This window comes from Lucilia sericata, unplaced genomic scaffold, assembly GCF_015586225.1.
Source record: "Lucilia sericata isolate MDLA Ls3-8-SP2 unplaced genomic scaffold, ASM1558622v1 Contig000454F_arrow, whole genome shotgun sequence".
Lineage (NCBI taxonomy): Eukaryota > Metazoa > Arthropoda > Insecta > Diptera > Calliphoridae > Lucilia > Lucilia sericata.
The window spans coordinates 244550-265258 of record NW_023994469.1 but is presented as its reverse complement, the minus strand read 5'-3'; the positions used below and the strand labels follow the sequence as shown (position 1 = coordinate 265258).

At 30.6% G+C, this 20709-nt stretch overlaps 1 protein-coding gene across 1 annotated transcript in view; it reads right to left on the bottom strand.

The window, feature by feature from the left end:
• LOC119605030 overlaps positions 1–20709 on the bottom strand; it is a 252283-nt gene that overhangs the window by 13570 nt on the left and 218004 nt on the right. The window contains exons 11-13 of the mRNA XM_037957970.1: positions 18821–19816; positions 6208–6507; positions 4744–5141 (exon numbers count right to left, since the gene is read on the bottom strand). Of these exons, the coding sequence (XP_037813898.1) occupies positions 4744–5141; positions 6208–6507; positions 18821–19816 (1694 nt within the window). The remainder of the gene's footprint in view (positions 1–4743; positions 5142–6207; positions 6508–18820; positions 19817–20709) is intronic.

Here is a 20709-nt window from a genome sequence, read left to right as displayed (position 1 = left end):
GATGGTGGTGCTGTTTAGTCTGTCCATTTGTAGGGTTTTTGAATCTGTTTGTATATTGGTTTGTTAGTTAATGGTTTAGTTTTTCGTGTTGTTGATGATGTTGTTCCTTTAAGTGTGTATGTATTTTTCTATGCGTGTCTGTATGTGGTTTGCGTTTCATCATTAATTTGAACGGTACCTAGAAGTTTTGAAGTAAGACAATAAATCCCCATTATATAGACTACACTGTAGACTTGAGTATTGACTAGACTATAGGCTAGACTATAGACTAGACTATACACTAGACTATAGGCTACACTATAGACTAGACTATAGACTAGACTAGACTATAGACTACACTATACACTAGACTATACACTAGACTATACACTAGACTATACATTAGAAATATACACTATAGGCTACACTATAGACTAGACTATAGACTAGACTATAGACTAGACTAGACTAGACTATAGACTAGACTATAGACTAGACTATAGACTAGACTATAGACTAGACTATAGACTAGACTATAGACTAGACTAAAAACTAGACTAAAAACTAGACTATAGACTAGACTATAGACTAGACTATAGACTAGACTATAGACTAGACTATAGACTAGACTATAGACTAGACTATAGACTGGACTATAGACTAGACTATAGACTAGACTATAGACTAGACTATAGACTCGACTATAGACTAGACTATAGACTAGACTATAGACTAGACTATAGACTAGACTATAGACTAGACTATAGACTAGACTATAGACTAGACTATAGACTAGACTATAGACTAGACTATAGACTCGACTATAGACTAGACTATAGACTAGACTATAGACTAGACTATAGACTAGACTATAGACTAGACTATAGACTAGACTATAGACTAGACTATAGACTAGACTATAGACTAGACTATAGACTAGACTATAGACTAGACTATAGACTAGACTATAGACTAGACTATAGACTAGACTATAGACTAGACTATAGACTAGACTATAGACTAGACTATAGACTAGACTATAGACTAGACTATAGACTAGACTATAACTAGACTATAGACTAGACTATAGACTAGACTAGACTAGACTATAGACTAGACTATAGACTAGACTATAGACTAGACTATAGACTAGACTATAGACTAGACTATAGACTAGACTATAGACTAGACTATAGACTAGACTATAGACTAGACTATAGACTAGACTATAGACTAGACTATAGACTAGACTATAGACTAGACTATAGACTAGACTATAGACTAGACTATAGACTAGACTATAGACTAGACTATAGACTAGTCTATAGACTAGACTATAGACTAGACTATAGACTAGACTATAGACTAGACTATAGACTAGACTATAGACTAGACTATAGACTAGACTATAGACTAGACTATAGACTAGACTATAGACTAGACTATAGACTAGACTATAGACTAGACTATAGACTAGACTATAGACTAGACTATAGACTAGACTATAGACTAGACTATAGACTAGACTATAGACTAGACTATAGACTAGACTATAGACTAGACTATAGACTAGACTATAGACTAGACTATAGACTAGACTATAGACTAGACTATAGACTAGACTATAGACTAGACTATAGACTAGACTATAGACTAGACTATAGACTAGACTATAGACTAGACTAGACTACTATAAGATGATTAAAGTTATATTTGGATTATTTTAGACTTTAGTGTCCCTAAGTAATCTGGCAGGTAGTCAATAGTTCTTTCAGTAACACCATATAAACAAGCAGCAAATCAAACGTCCGCATATAATCTATAGAAACTATTATTTAAGCCTTTTTCAGTATAGTATCTCAAGTAAAACAGTTTGAAAATGAACTTAAACTAAAAGTGTAGTATACTTATAGGCTGATAAATACTAAGTGCTTTACTTCTAATACAATCAAATGGTAAAATAAACAATTATATATCCAAATCTGCTAAGTACCAAGGTAAACCTAAATGTTTGACAAAATGACTAGTACGGGTATAGATACCCCCTTTAACTGCTGGGCAGTTTAAATGTAATAGTGTGGCTGTTTGTTCTTTATTAGTTTTTATGATGGTGTTAGTATTTGTGAAATATTTTGCTTTACTTTTACTTTGTTATTATTCTTTATTATTGTTTGTGTTGAAATATGTAATGACAATGACGATGATGGCGTTGATGATGATGATGACGACGACGACGAGGTTGTAATGACGTTATATATAATGAGGCTGTTTTGTTGTATTTGTATGTGTATATAATGATCTTGCCACTGTTTGTTTCCCTGCCACACAGTACTTGTAGTTATAATTTGTTTTTTGTTGTTGTTGTTTGTTTGTCTTCTATTTTTCTTTCATGATAAGTATGTTGTTAGCATTAAGTGTAAATAACAGTAATTGTTGTTGTTAAGTGGCAGGGACGACGATGACGAACGGATACTTAAGATTTCTATGCATTGTTATTATTGTTTTTGCTCTTTCTCTTATTATTTACTCGTGCAAGTTAATACTAACTGCCTCAGTCTTTACTTGTTTCTTTGCGATAAAAAAAACTTTGTTTTTAGTACTAGTGATACTAAGGATTTAAAATAAAATTAAAGCATACCTTAGGGAGTGAAAATTTAAGTTGAAAATTGTTGTTAGTTTATGGGCGTTTTGTATTTGTAGTAAATATTTATAATTAATATCTAGTTTATTTATTTATTTTCTTTTACTTTTTGCTACTTTTGATTTAATGAGAATGAGAAGTAAGTTATAGGGTCAGTAGGAGGACTTTTTTTGTAATTATTTGAAGTAAAATTTTTATTAATGCTTGTAATAAAGTGTGATAATTTTTACGAGTGATATTTGTAATACGTGAAGGTATATTAATGAATGCTTTTAAGTAAAAAAATGGACTAGTCTATGGACTACTTTATTGTCAAATCTATTGACCAATCTACTAACTATAGACTAGTTTATTGTATAATCTATACTTTGGTCTATGGAGTAGACCTTAGACTTGTCTATGATATTGACTATTGGTCTATGTACTAGTATGTTTACTAAGCTGGTATCTAGCCTGTTTACTAATCTATTGTCTAGTCTGTGCGCTAGTCTATTGACTAGTCTATAGAATAGACTATGAACTAGACTATTGGGCAGTATATGTAGTGGTCTTCTGAATTGTTTATGAATAAGTCCGCTGACCAGTCTATAGACTTGTATGTCGACCAGCCAATTGACTACTATGTTGCTTAGTCTACTGACTCGTGTATTGACTTGTCAATGGATAAGTTCATTAACAAGTTTATTGATCAGTCTATTGACTAGACTATTGGCTCGTACTGTATGGACTAGTCTATTCACTAGTCTATTAATTGGTCTATTCACTAGTCTATTCACTAGTCTATTCACTAGTCTATTCACTACTCTATTCACTACTCTATTCACTAGTCTATGCACTAGTTAATAGACTAGTCTATAGACCAGCGTATTGACTTGTCTATGGACTAGTCTATTAACCAGTCTATGGACTAGTCTATTGACTTGTCTATGGTCTAATGTATTGAATAGTCTATGAACTATTTTATTGAATAGTCTATGGACTATTCTATTGAATGGTCTATGGACTATGCCATTGAATAGTCTATGAAGTAGTTTATCGACCAATCTATTGACAAACTTATAGATTGGTCGATAATATATACGATTATAGCGTATATTAACTAGACTATCGACTAGTGTATGAACTACTCTATGAACTAGTCCATTGGCCAGTCTGTTGACCACTATACTGACTAGTGTAAATACTAGTCTATCGACCAGGACATGAACTAATCTATTGGTCCGCATGATTGTCTGTAACAATACATTAACAATTTAATTTCAAACTCATTTAAAGCAGTTTCCTTATATCAGGATTCTCTTCTGATTCACAATAATTGAAAATATATTTGAAAAACGTTGCCTACTTCAAGGCGTTTACAATTAAGCCCTTAAAATCTTAAATTAACTAAAGATTTTCATTAAAAATAAACAAACAAACAAACACCTCTTTTTCATGAACTCAAAATACTCAGTATCTACTCCCTCCTAAATGAATACTTGAAATTTATTTAGCTACTTTTGCAAGCCTTTGAAAACGCTAAATAAATTAAAGCATACACTTAGGCAAAAAATGAATAATAATACTTTTACGAAATATTTACACAACTTGATTAAAAAAATGCCATAGAGGCTGTTGTAGTTTAGTTTTGCTAAACAAATCAAAAGCTCCTTTGATAGTACGCCATGAAGTATATGCAAATTTCGTTAGCACTTACTCATAGTTCAGTAAATGCAAATAATAGCGAGACTAGAGCAGTTGATGGGAGTTTTAGGGGGGGGGGGGGGTAAATATATAAAAACTAACTTTACACCTGCTGCCATTTGTTATTATTTTCTTGTTTAATTTGCCGGCCACTTGGTTGCTGATGGTGCTGGCTGGCCAGACTAAGGGTAAACACTGGCATCCAAAGCAAATAAATGATTTTTTTATTTGTTAAAAGCAAACTACTCCAATTTTTCTTTGTAAACTAAGAGTTACTAGTGATTTTTTTTACAAATATTACTGTCTAGCTTTAACAGCCCAGTTTACGCCCCTACTAGACAGCACAAAGTAATTTTGAAATTTAGTTAACATTCACTAATACTAATACTCATACGTACATATGCAGCTATAAAGATAAGTAAATGTGTGCCAGTACATACCTGTTTGCCAAACGTTGGCGATAGTGAGGGCGGTGGTGGTGATTGTGTATTTATTCTAGATGTGGGTGTATACAAAATACGCTGTGATTCCATATTCAAACGATCGAATGCTTTCTCCTCTAAATGAAATTCATCTTCACTGTTCGTTTCCTGTGGTATAACATCAGGATTTTTATCCTCTAAACTTGAATGACTGCCCATGTTGCGTGAGAGTGGTTCAGCACTACCTTTGTCTGCTTCAGTTGTTGTGGTATCACCATTTGGGCCGCGACGTGTGTGTTTTGTACGAAATTTCATGAAAATCACAATACAAATGGCCACCAGTACAAGTGTTGCTATGACACCAACCAATGCTCCTAGCAATGGTGTTAGCTGAACTAAAACCGCCGTAGAGGATGCTATTTGTTTGAATGAATGAAGTTCAATTGTTTTTTTTTTTTTTTTCGTTTTCGCATACAGAATAGAAAGTGTGTTTGTGTGAGTTTTTTTTTAATTTTTCGATTTTGCACATTTTTTGGTTGTGTGTATTGAAAAATGATGAGAGTTTGTGGGTTTTCCGAAAAAAAAATACCAGCAACAGCATAATGATGTTAAATATAAGTCCAATAAAGCGTTAACCATATGAAATAAAAGTGAAATTGAAAAAAATACCAAACGTTAGAGAATTGTTAGTCAAAATGTTAAAAATTAATTAAGGTTTATATAGAATAAAAATAAATATTTTTTAGATTTTGCGGTTTAAGTTTTTTAATTGAAAATTTTGGTTTTGTATTTCATATTGAATTAAAATAGTTGAAAAAATATTGAAGACTTCTGTTCAAAAATTTCAAATGAAAATAAAAGCATTTAAAGAAATCGATCCTTTTACTTATGGTTTGTGTCTTAACTAAATTAAATGGAATTTATAAGGAGCTGCTGAAACCGAGCCAAGGTAATGGTCTGCATTTCTAAGAAATTTAAGACTTCAATATACTGTGCTGCTTCTTAAATCGCAACCGGACTATTATAAAGTATCTATACCGATCACGAGAAAGACTCCCATTACTGCGGTATATCTGAATTTGGATCGGATGATTAAAGAGGATCTGCAATCAAGAAAGATTGACCTCAGCCACATCATAGTCCAAATATTGCCCGGTCCGACCACGATTTATTTCATTTGTTGCAGATCGCTCCTACTGGAAGTAGATTAATTTTCAAAAGCAGTATATTTGTGAGTCTATATGTTGCCACAAAGAGTGGAACAGTTCATAGCCTAACACTCACCAATACTTTAAAAAGTATCCTATTTTTAAACGACCAAACAACCACCCAAAAATTTATAACTTTCCATGCATTGCAACTTAATCCCCATTATACTTTCTTACACCTAAAACCCATAGGATTTTCAATTTTAAGTCCACAACACAAGCTAAAAACATTTACTTAAGTATCTTATAGATACAAACACTCTCACTCACTCACCTGTTCTCAACAGTGGTGCCGATAGCGTACGACCACGTACACGATAAGAGATTTTACTAGCACCTTGAGCATTGACCGCAGTTATGCGTATAACAAATACCGAATCACTTGGCAAACGTTTAACGGTAAATTCAGGATTACGAAACGAAGTATTATATAAGATTTGACGATTCAATTCATCATAAACTTGTACATGAAAATGTTGTGGTATACCACCATCATAGCCAGGTATACATTGAATCTGCATAGAATTTGCGGTTGCATTGTAGGCTGTACAGTTCTTAACTGGATCGGGAAGATCTGCAAAATATTAAGGTGTATAAGAAAATTTAATTTAATTTGAATTAAATTTGTGATAAAGCAATTAAAATTTAGTATTCAACAAAAAGTTTTATACGTGTTTATAACATTTAATTAATTTAATTAATAATTATATTCGTTTGTGTTTGTTCTTGTTGTGTTTCTCTTAATTATATAAAATTTATACACAAATTCAATTTCGAAACCAATTATATAATTATTTTGTGTTAAACGTGTTAAAAAATAACCAACACGTTTATACAAACGGCAAGCACTAAAAAACTTACTAAAAGTGGAAAAATGGAGAAAAATTTATTTATAAATAAAAGCAAAAACACACTTGAAAATTTTATGCCATAAATTTTAAAAGTTATACGGCAAATGTACACAATTACATACATATGCATGTATGTTGGCACGTGCAAATGTTTGTATTAGTAAATGAGAAGCCTATACGACAAACACATTGAAATACGAGAACCAACAGAAAAGTACTTTATATCCTTCTAACTACTAACTAACTAACTAACTAACTAACTAACTAACTAACTAACTAACTAACTAACTAACTAACTAACTAACTAACTAACTAACTAACTACTAACTAACTAACTAACTAACTAACTAACTAACTAACTAACTACTAACTAACTAACTACTAACTAACTAACTAACTAACTAACTAACTAACTAACTACTAACTAACTAACTAACTAACTAACTAACTAACTAACTAACTAAGACTAACTAACTAACTAACTAACTACTAACTAACTAACTAACTAACTAACTAACTAACTAACTAACTAACTAACTAACTAACTAACTAACTAACTAACTAACTAACTAACTAACTAACTAACTAACTAACTAACTAACTAACTAACTAACTAACTAACTAACTAACTAACTAACTAACTAACTAACTAACTAACTAACTAACTAACTACTAACTAACTAACTAACTAACTAACTACTAACTAACTAACTAACTAACTAACTAACTAACTAACTAACTAACTAACTAACTACTAACTAACTAACTAACTAACTAACTAACTAACTAACTAACTAACTAACTAACTAACTAACTAACTAACTAACTAACTAACTACTAACTAACTAACTACTAACTAACTAACTAACTACTAACTACTAACTAACTAACTAACTAACTAACTACTAACTAACTAACTAACTAACTAACTAACTAACTAACTAACTAACTAACTAACTAACTAACTAACTAACTAACTACTAACTAACTAACTAACTAACTAACTAACTAACTAACTAACTAACTACTAACTAACTAACTAACTAACTAACTAACTAACTAACTAACTAACTAACTAACTAACTAACTAACTAACTACTAACTAACTAACTAACTAACTAACTAACTAACTAACTAACTAACTAACTAACTACTAACTAACTAACTAACTAACTAACTAACTAACTAACTAACTAACTAACTAACTAACTAACTAACTAACTAACTAACTAACTAACTAACTAACTAACTAACTAACTAACTAACTAACTAACTAACTAACTAACTAACTAACTAACTAACTACTAACTAACTAACTAACTAACTAACTAACTAACTAACTAACTAACTAAAACTAACTAACTACTAACTAACTAACTAACTACTAACTAACTAACTACTAACTAACTAACTAACTACTACTAAACTACTAACTAACTACTAACTAACTAACTAACTAACTAACTACTACTAACTAACTAACTACTAACTACTACTAACTAACTAACTAACTAACACTAACTAACTACTAACTAACTAACTAACTAACTAACTAACTACTAACTAACTAACTAACTAACTACTAACTAACAACTACTAACTAACTAACTAACTACTACTAACTAACTACTAACTAACTAACTAACTACTAACTAACTAACTAACAAACTAACTAACTACTAACTAACTAACTAACTAACTACTAACAAACTAACTAACTAACTAACTAACTAACTAACTAAGTAACTAACTAACTAAGTAACTAACTAAGTAACTAACTAAGTATAACTAACTAACTAACTACTAACTAACTAACTAACTAACTAACTAACTAACTAACTACTAACTAACTAACTAACTAACTAACTACTAACTAACTAACTAACTAACTAACTAACTAACGAACTAAACTAACTAACTAACTAACTACGAACTAACTCTAACTAACTAACTAACACTACTAACTAACTACTAACTAACTAACTAACTAACGACAACTACTAACTACTAACTAACTAAAACTAACTAAAACTAACTAACTAACTAACGAACTAACTAACTAACTAACTACTAACTACTAACTAACTACTAACTAACTAACTAACTAACTAACTAACTAACTAACTAACTACTACTAACTAACTAACTAACTAACTAACTAACTAACTAACTACTAACTAACTAACTAACTACATTACTAACTAACTAACTAACTAACTAACTAACTAACTAACTAACTAACTAACTAACTACTAACTAACTAACTAACTAACTAACTAACTTACTAACTAACTAACTAACTAACTAACAAACTAACTAACTAACTAAAGTTAGTCCCTTGACTTGTTCTTGAGCTTTAAAAAAGGCATCACGAGCTATAATCTATTTCTCTCGCTCTTTTAGACGAAACGATTTCAATACATTTTGTTGTATTTTATAAATCGTCACCTGAAACGCAAACGGCCCTAACTAAACAAAAATTCAAAATCGATTTTATTGTTTATTCCTAATGCATTGCATCAAAATAAATGTCCTCGCAAATATTTTACTTCTCTGACTAAAATTTTCGATTTTATTGACAAAAAAACAAAAGGCCCTATCTACAAAAACATTTAAACATTAAAGGTAAAAAGTCCAATTTATCCATTTCTATATACGCCATTGTCAACTATCATAACTGATAAGTTTCATTATTAAACCATTTGTTCATTTACTACAAATAAATCGCGTTGATAGAAACAAACTTTTCAATTTAAATAGTTTTTTGCTTCTCGTGTAAAATTTTAAAAATGTTAGATAGAGCTGTTTGCGTTTTAGGTGACGATATGTACATCTTCTCACCAAACTATTTCAAAATCAAACAAAAACTGATAATAGCAATTTTAGCAAATTGAACCTCTGTATACTTTGTGAATCGGTAAATGCCATTTGAACTCCTAATAACTTTGCATATTTACTTTGCATTCAAAAAATCTTTTCAAACTACCTTCCTACATATTTGCAAATGTATGTCTTACAACAACTAGTCATTTTTTATTCTAACTAAATAACACTATATGCTTTTATACGCAAAAGAATATTAAGTATATACTTGTAAAACTTTATATGTTTATTATACATAAATATATACAAATACACTCAACCCACTGTAATATATAGCTATACTTACTATCACAAACACAAATTTTTTCCTTTAACCAAACTACTTCAAACACTGCCTGCAATTTTTTAGAAATCGTTGGATCCTTTTTCAATTTGTATGCTTTTAAAACAGTTGATTACTATATATCCCTGGTAGTCTAAACGGGACTATAAACCATTAAAGAGGAGTCAATTAGTTACATTATAGTATGTCCAAGGTAGTCTAGTGGTGGTCCTAGTATACCGAAGTAAAAAAGAATGTAACCATGTTCCTAACATTCACTCCGTACTGCCGTTCTGTGAAAGATTAAAATCTACTACAGTAGTTGTAGTTAAGGTTTCCTATATTTACTAAAAATGTTCTAGTCTAGCAGTAGAAAAACTAGTAGTAGTTGTATTAGTTAAGCCAGTAGAACGGGTTAAAAAGGTATTAGTACAAAAAATATTATTCGTTATAGTAGAAAAGTAAAACATACTTGTACTTGTTACCATAAACATGATTCCATATTTTTTCAGAATTTTAGTTTGTATGGATTTGTTGATATTTGTATGTATAAAGGCACACACACACATAAATACAACAAAAAATTGGTAACATAAAATAATATATACATGTGTATGTAAGTAAATATATATAGTAAATATGCATGGAAAGTACCAAGTAGAAAATGTGTTAAAAGAAATAAGATAAAACGAGAATCCTTAAGAGGTAATATTGATCACTCTATCTAGCCATGATCATGTTTTCATAAAGATCTATAACCCAAAAAGATCTCTTTATTAAAACAAATCTGTAAAAGGTAAAAAAAGCGAATTTGAAAAATAGTAGTATTTTTACTACTTTTTACAAAATGTGCCTAAAGTCAATGAAATTTTATTATGGTTTAAGAAAATCAATAAATATAATGAAAATAACTGATTTTAATTCATTGAAAAATTAGTAGTATTTTAGTACTATTTATCAAAAATCTTACAAAACCTAAATAAAAAGGAGTTTTAATAAGAAAAATTCTTTAAATTTAATAAACAATGAGCATTTTATTAAAAAAAAAAATTAAAAAGTAAAAAAGGGAATTCTGTTCTATGAAAAATAGTACTATTTTTAGTACTTTTTACAAAAAGTGCCTAAATTCAATGAAAATTAGTTTTTCTTTTAGTCTTCCTCTAATCGAAATTCTTTTCGGTTAAAATTTTCTTAAAGGATTTCTTTTACCTTATAAGAGAAGTGTTCATTTTTCAGATATATTCACCTCATATGAATTATTGTCCATATTTACTATTGATAACCCTGATTAAATGTGCATTTATTTTGACAGAATCTCTCATATAAATTATATACCAAAATTCTGTTTAGGATATAGAAGTATCAAATATAGTGGGTGTGGCATATGAATTATATGCTAAAATTCGTTTACAAGTAATTTTAATATCAATCGCCAAAGTCTCCCAGAAGTATCTTACTTATGATTATAGATGTATCATAATACTGATCTTCGGTCAGAACGAACTGATTCTTGTGAGACAAGTGCAGATAAGTTCTAGAAGACGCTGCAATCTTCCAGTTGTCGCTTAGGTATGACTTCTAGAGGGCATTGTAATCTCTTTTAGTTGTCATTAAGGAATGACTTCTAGAAGACGCTGCAATCTTTCAGTTGTCATTCAGATATGATTCCTAGAAGGCATATTATCCAGAAGTGAATAAAACTTGTTCTTCCAGATGATACAAGTTTTCAAAAATCTTCTATAGTTTTGAAAATGTTCAAATTATTCTCTCTCGAGGAGGTTCTACGAGAAAGAGAATGTACTGTTTCCGGATGCCAATTCACGTAAGTAGATTTGTTTATAGGGCAATATCTTCAAGACTAGTTTGACTAATTATATTTGAAAATGTTCTTATGCTTAATAACGTTTAAGGCAAGAGGAGTCAAGTTGCAATTATAACACTAAAATATACATACATACATATGCCAGTAGCCAGTATTGAGCCTGTTATTGTGTAAAGGAATACAACAAAAAAAAAAAAAAAATATTTAATTACTTTTTATTTCAACCCGTCCATGAACTAGTTTTTGCTTTGTAGCAAAATTTTGTTTTTTTTTTCAGTTAAGTATGAACTACTTTTTAATTCATTAATCTCTCAAGTATAAAGTGTTTTTTTTTTTTTTTTTTGATGGAATATAAACTAGTTTTTAAATTCCCTACTGGGTAAGGACACATAATCGTACATTTGTATATATAAGAATATACTAAAACATTAAAATATGGTTACAAAAAGTCCTGTAGTTCGGGATGATAGTCCCGTATAAGAGAGTTTAACTAGTAAGTGGGATAAACTCATATAAAAGAATTAGTTAAGGTATTAGATCTAGCTTTATTCTGATTAACGATAAGTTAAATAGTTTCTTCTGAAAGTAAAGTTTAAAGTATCCTTCCTCTAGTTTAGGGATTTCGAGTCCTTTAGAAAAATTACCAAATAAACGAAATATATGGGTTCCCTTTACAACTGCCGGTCTACCTTACCACAACAACAGCTTAAAGGAGTATTAGGTTTATAACTTGTATTCCTAGAAAATGTAAATGTATAAGTCCTTTTTTATGCATGTTTATGTGAAAGTGAATCTATATACATACATAAATGTGGTATGTATGTATATTTAAACATTAGCATGCAATACTAACCAACATTTTTAGGGTCAACAATATGCTTTAAGCCATAAGTGTAATACAAGTAGTTATAATAAAATATATACCAAAAACAAAAAAGTCAAACACACACACACAAACACTCATTCGCAGTGAAAGAGAAAATTGTTACTCAGACTTGAAAGGAAGGCAAAAAACACAGGAGTAAAGTGAAGAGGTTATAAACTTTTTAACATTTATTATGATGATGGAACCAACAATTTATGCAATATTTTATGGCCACAGGGTGCAGCAGAAAATGTTAAGTTTTAAGTTTTAATAACAAACAAAAAAAAACTATTGACAATTAGAATAAAAGTTTAAACGTCATTAAAATACAAGCAACGTTATGTTAAAATAACAAAAAAAAAAAAAAAGAAAAAAATTCAAATTTTACTTGCTATTAAAAAAAGCGTAATGAATTGATAATTAAGTTTTATGGAAAAGTTTATTGCTGTATATTAAAATTCCTGTACACTTGTGGTAAATGTGCATGACATGGATTTATTTGCAAACATTGCAATTTATCGTACATATAAAGTCACACTGCTGTTTATGTATTTGTTGGCTGTTAGTTATGAATTAAACTTAATTGTGGTCAAAAGAAATATGAGAATTTACCACAGCTTATGTTAAAAATTATTTAAGTTTTAGCAAAGAAATTAAAGAAAATTTTCCTAAAATTTTCTTTAATAGAAAAGTGGAAATTTTTACTTAAGCCTTAAAAAAGAATTCCTCTAACTTGTATCACTGCTTTACCAAACTTACTTTTTAAATATGTTATCTTTCAGTTTAAAGTATCATAAACTACCTTTAACTCCCACTTTTTTAACTCCAAATTTTTTGAAACCTAAGCTAAATAATCCCAGCAACTATTCCCCCTAAAATATGCTATACAAAATCTGGTTATTTTACTTTTCAGTCTGTAACTAACATACCCACACACTTATGTATATACTTATCAAAACGATGGTATGTATGGATGTATGTATGTTATAAAGACAATTTTTTTTAAATATCTTTCATATTGTCAGCAATTTAGGGTTTTTGCAGGGAAACAAAAATTTTGTGCCAAAAAAAAAACATCTAACATTTTTATTAAATTTTCTCCTAACAAAGAAATATTTAAAGGTAATACACCAGATTCTTTTATGGTCCATTTTAAACTCATACAAATTAAAAATCAAACAAAAGATAAAAAGATAGCATACCTTAAGGGTTATACACAAAATTATAAAAAGATTAACAAAAGAGAACCAATATTAAAAAAAATCATAATTTTTAAATAACTTAAATCACTTAAAATCACAACAATAATAATAATTTTAAACTATTTAGGCAGCAAAAACAACAACAACAAAACACAAAAGAATTTTAGACAGGTTACCATGTGAACATAGAAATATTATAAAAGATAATAGTAAAATATTTAAATAAAATAAGCACGTAAACTACATAGATTTAAGGTATGAATACATATAACCCAGCAAAGTTTTTTGTTAAAACTCAAAGCTAAAGGATGACAAGAGCTTAACAGTTATCTTAACGAACCCATTATCCTCTAATAACTGTCTTAATTTCCATTTTCTTGTTATATTCTGAAATTGTTTGCTGGTCGTTGAGATTTGTTACAGAAAACTACAACAAAATATTTTTACATATTTTTGTTGTAAATTTTAAAAGTTTATTCCAATTTAACAATGACCCTTTAGCATTTAACATTGTGTTTTTCAAATTGTTTTAATATTGTGTGTAGTCTATATAAGAAGGGGCAAACCCAAAAGTAAGTACAAGTACAGGTATCTATAGATATATAGTTGTATAGGTGTATAAAAAGAGTCGCGTTAATGAGTGACTGTTTTACTAAAACGCGGAATCCTATAGTCATGAAATCTTAAAAGTATTACAAACATCAGCTCAAAGGCTCTCAAATAATCTAATAGAACTTTTTCTATTCGATATTCTATTACTTAAAACCACTCATTTTCCATAAACGCGTTCTATTTTTATACCCTACACCACAAAGTTTACCAATCGTCTCAGAATCACTTTTTGAGTCGAATCACTTTTGAGTCGAATTAGCTATGTGCGTCCATATATACGTCCGTCTGTCTGTCTGTCTGTCTGTCTGTCTGTCTGTCTGTCTGTTTGTCTGCCTGTCTGCCTGTCTGTCTGCCTGTGCCCATGTATACGTTGTGCGCATGTACAGGTCGCAATTTTCAAGAGCGTTCTGTTTATATACCCTACACCACTCTAGTGGGGAGTGTATTATGCATTTGTTACAAAGTATACCAATAGGCACAGAATCACTTTTTGAGTCGAATCACTTATGAGTCGAATTAGCTATGTCCGTCCATCTATACGCCCATTTATCCGTCTGTCTGTCTGTCTGTCTGTCTCTCTGTCTGTCTCTCTGTCTGTCTCTCTGTCTATCTATCTGTCTATCTGTCTGTCCATGTAAACATTGTGCGCAAGCTACAGGTCGCAATTTTCAAGAGCGTTCTGTTTTTATATCCTACACCACTCTAGTGGGGAGTATATTATGCATTTGTTACAAAGTATCCAAATCGGCTCATAATCACTTTTTCAGTCGAATCACTTATGAGTCGAATTAGCTATGTCCGTCCATCTATATGTCCGTTTATCCGTCTGTCTGTCTCTCTGTCTATCTGTTTGTCTATCTGACTGTCTATTTGTCCGTCCGTCTGTGTGTCCATGTAAACATTGTGCGCATGCTACAGGTCGCAATTTTCAAGAGCGTTCTGTTTTTATACCCTACACCACTATAGTGGGGTAGGGTATATATACATTTGTAACACTCAAAGATATTGGTCACAAAGTATACCAATCGGCTCAGAATCACTTTTTGAGTCGAATCACTTTTTGAGTCGAATCACTTTTTGAGTCGAATCACTTTTGAGTCAAATTAGCTATGTGCGTTCATCTATACGTTCGTCCATCCTTCCATCCGTCCATCCGTCTGTCTGTCTGTCCATCCGTATGTCTGTCTGTCTATCTGTCTGTGTGTTCATGTAAACTTTGTACACATGCTACAGGTCACAATTCTCTGAAATTGGACACAAGGACGAAGCCTATTGAAAATGGTTAAAATCGGTCCATTATTTCGTCTAGCCCCCATACAACCTTAATCACCGAATAGGGCTTTTAAGTTCATAATTATGTTAAATGTTTTAGTGTCTCAACAAAAATCCAAAAACTTAGCTTTTTTAAAAGTCTAGATGATATTCGTAATAATCGGACCTCATTTGATCCTAGCCCCCCATACAAGATCCCCTTCACAAAATGACTTAAAGATCAAAATTCACTTATAAACACCAACAACACGATGAAATTCTGAAATTCTAAATTTTATATTTCATTTCGATCCCAAAAAGCGAAGTGTACCGGATATAAAAGTATTAATATATTAAAAGATTTCCATATGTAAGTAAAGGAAAATGAAAATTTATTAAAAAGAAAATACAATATTCAAATTTAAATTTATCAAACGATAGCTATTGTTAATTAATTTTCAAACAATTTGGCAAGTCTTTTTTTTTTTTTTGTGGGCTTGAGAGGTTGTCTGCAAAACAAAACATGACAGTATAATAAATGCATGTTATTACTACTACAACTACGTTTTACATTTACATAGAACTGAACAAAGGATGCAATGAAAAAAAAAAAAAAAAAAAAGAGAAAACACACACCCATTCGGAACATATAGTATAAAAAATTAATTGAAATTTATATTTACTTAAGGCTATTCAATGTTAGTGTGAGTTTATATACACACATGTATACTGAACAAACACATACAATATAAATATTCTATTATTCTGTTTAAATGTGTATGTTTTTTTCCATATGTAAATGTTTTTGCAATGTAAAAAGGTAGAAAATGCATAACCCGGCAGTTCAGGAGAGGAAATCATTGAGAACACTTTCTAAGGTAAATACCTGACATAGTGGCTCTTAGTATCTAGTCTTTTGCATCCTGTTTCTAAGGTAAAGACCACATATAGTGGCTCTTTAGTAACTAGTCTCTTTCATCCTGTTTTACCTTACACTCAGAGAAATATAATAACTAAAAGTGATACTTTAAATCCCTGTTAAAATTGCCGGTTATTTTATTTTTGTTAAAAATTTTATTTTATAATATAAAAACAGCAAATTATTTTTATGTTTTTCTATATAAGTATGTTCCACATATATACAAAAATATTTATATATGGCTGAATAGGAAATCATAAAGGGGAAATATAAATAATGAACTTTATTATATTATTCACACATACATGAGTAAATACATATTTATATATGTAAAGGTATATAAATACAAATTTTTTTCCCAACAATATTTGTATGACTGAAATCTGTTATTATAATTTATAGTAATTTTTTCACTTTTTAATGGGAAATTAATTTAAATTATCATAAAAACAACGAAATAATAAACTGAATTATACATAAAAGCATACATGTAACTTTAATTTAAAACATTTTGCAATTTTTAATTGAAAAGTTTGAAATAACAAAAACCTTTAATCAGCTTTAAGTATTTTTATCGGTTTTTTTTCTGAAGATCGCTTGAAAATTAAATGCAATTAAATTGTTAATACTGCTGCTAAAGTGTAAGAGGCTTTTGTTAGGGTAATGGAAAATTTATTAACAGAAAAGTTATTAAATAAAGCTTTTGATTTAAAGTGGCAATATGTAAAAAAAAACTTTTATTTTAGAAGACTGATATTAAAGGGATTTTAATTCTGCTGTTATCAATATAATAAAACTCTGACGTTATTGATATACAATGAATTGCAACTGAGTTAGAACTAGAACAGAACTAGAACAGAACTAGAACAGAACTAGAACAGAAACTAGAACAGAACTAGAAACAGAACAGAACTGAACTAGAACGTTATTAATATACAATGAATTGCAGCTGACTAGAACTGAACTAGAACTGAACTAGAAACTGAACTAGAACTGAACTAAAACTGAACTAGAACTGAACTAGAACTGAACTAGAACTGAACTAGAAAACTGAACTAAGAAACTGAACTAGAACTGAACTAGAAACTGAACTAGAACTGAAACTAGAACTGAACTAGACACTGAACTAGAAACTGAACTAGAACTTGAACTAGAACTGAACTAGACTGAACTGGAACTGAACTAGAAAAACTGACCTAGGAACTGAACTAGAAAACTGAACTAGAACTGAACTAGAACGAACTGAACTAGAACCTGAACTAGAACTGAACTAGAACTGAACTACTGAACTAGAACTGACTAGAACTGAACTATAATGAACTAGAACGAACTAACTAGAACTGAACTAGAACTGAACTAGAACTGAACTAGAACTGAACTAGAACTGAACTAGAACTGAACTAGAACTGAACTAGAACTGAACTAGAACTGAATAGAACTGAACTAGAACTGAACTAGAACTGACTAGAACTGAACTAGAACTGAACTAGAACTGAAACTAGAACTGAACTAGAACTGAACTAGAACTGAACTAGAACTGAACTAGAACTGAACTAGAACTGAACTAGAACTGAACTAGAACTGAACTAGAACTGAACTAGAACGAACTAGAACTGAACTAGAACTGAACTAGAACTACCTAGAACTGAACTAGAACTGAACTGAACTAGAACTGAACTAGAACTGAACTGAACTAGAACTGAACTGAACTAGAACTGAACTGAACTAGAACTGAACTAGACTGAACTAGAAACTGAACTAGAACTGAACTAGAACTGAACTAGAACTGAACTAGAACTGAACTAGAACTGAACTAGAACTGAACTAGAACTGACCTAGATTTGAACTAGAACTAAACTATAGTCAATTATGAACCGATCATGATGAATGGAAATGGCGTAAAAAATCAATACAACCGATTATTTTCGTATATATAGCATTCGATTATGTATGTGAACACTTATTCGATCTGAAATTAAATTCCAGCACAAAATTCGAAACAAGTCAGTAAACTTTAATCATCATTACCGATAATTTGTTTACATCACAACAAAATAAGGGTCAGTTAAACATTTCATTCTCGGGTCATAAACCTCTCTCCCTCAACACCCACACAGTTTATGTACTTACCCAATAGATTGAAGTAATTTTGTTGTTGTGTTGCAAAAAAACTGTTAAATTACAACAACCAAAAAACAAAACAATAAGAAGAAAACTTACCTGCTGGTTGTATGTGATACCAACATGGTTGTGATTGACCCATTGGACTGCTGGCCACACATGAAATCGCACCAAAACTTTCATATGAATCAATGTGATACGAGTAGACATTGTTCAAAGGAGCCATTGAAGGTGGAGGCGGTGGTGTGGCAGTAGTAACCACAACACGATGATGTTGTTGCTGTTGTTTATGCAAAGCTGTCAAACGTTTACGTTCGGCCAACTGATATTGATTATTGTGCGTAATGTCATGCAAGGGTTGCGTGTGCAGCTGTTGGTGTTGTTGTTGATAGTTTGGTATTTGTTGTTTGTTGCCACGTTGTTTGTTGTCTAAATGATTTTTATATATCAAATTGGAATAGACCATTTGGGTGTAGGGTAAATCATCGTTATAAACACCATTAACGGTTTCATCATCGTCATCATCATGGTCAGCATCAGCATGATGTGTGTCAGGTATGTGGGTATTGTGATTGTCATCATATAGTGGTTGATGGTGGTCAATTTCGAAATCATCTTCGAATTGCACATTTGACCAGGTATCGAAGTGTGGTGTTGGCTGCTGTTGCGTTAGTGGGGCCACAGCACGCAAGGCAACACGACCATGACGACCATGTATAACTTTGGCTTGTATGGGTTGCTGTTGTTGGCCATGCTTCCTTTTGCTACGTTGATAATATCCGGCGGAAGCGTGACTTGCATCCGCATGTAATAACATTTGCTGATGTTGTGGTTGTTGCTGCTGCTGCAAATGATGTAAGCCACCATTCGAGCCCACACCATTTAAGGGAGTATGCAATGAGGCCGCCAGACCTCCTCCCATCATCATCATGCCCATATTTAAAGGCAACTCAATAAGACTCTCAAGTGAGTTGTTGAAGTGCCATTTGTAATTTAGATTATCAAGAGGATTCGAATCCACTTGACATGTTATATTAATGGTTTGTTTAAGTGCGGCGCGTATTATTGTTGAATCCGATTTGCAAACAGGTGGGTCTATAGGGAAAGAAAGATAGATAGTAACAAATATGTAGGGTTTAAAAAAATGCAGGTTATTGTATCAATTAGTTATTTGGTTGAATAAGTTTTAAAGGAGATGTTTAATCGCAAAAAGCAAATAATGTTTGAAATTTAACTTTTTTATAAATATATTTAATATTTGTAAAATCGTTCACTTTTAAAACTTTTTCCTTTTTAAAAAGCCTTTAAAAAATATGCTTCACTTTTTATTAGGTAACTTGCTGCCTGCCTGTTATGCTATAAAATCCTGTTAATATGCTTAAGTTTTTGTATTCATCAAAAGTTTAACTAAAAACTAAAAGTATTTAAAAATTAGGTTTTTGTTTATATAATCCGGAGTTTTATTAAACAGGATTTTTATTAAAGTTGATTTATCAGTTTAATAAATTCTCATAAAAATCATTTCTCCTTAAAGTAGGCTTCAAAATTTTTCCTTTAGCAAACTCGTTTTTCTATGTACATATGGGTACCAATTTTCTGCTAGGTACTTATATTTCATTATGGCTTTATTTTCCTAGTTTTTCTGCTACTTCTCAAACCATCATCATCATCTATTATGATGGTATTAAATTTGAAACAAAAAACTAAGCAGAACAAGTAAGAGTGTTATATTCGGCCATGCCGAATCTTATATACCCACCATCAAATCATCCTTATAAATAAACGTTGATATTATCGATCTATGTTGAATCATATGTCGATATTATTATGAACATCAGGGAAATATTTGGAAGAGGGAAATTAATAAAGGCTTAAGCATGGACCGTGCTCTTCCGAATTAAAAATATTAATTTTGTTTGATCCAGTATTTATAACCATAAACTCATACAAAACTTGTTTATGTGAAATTTCATCGCTGTAGTCGCATT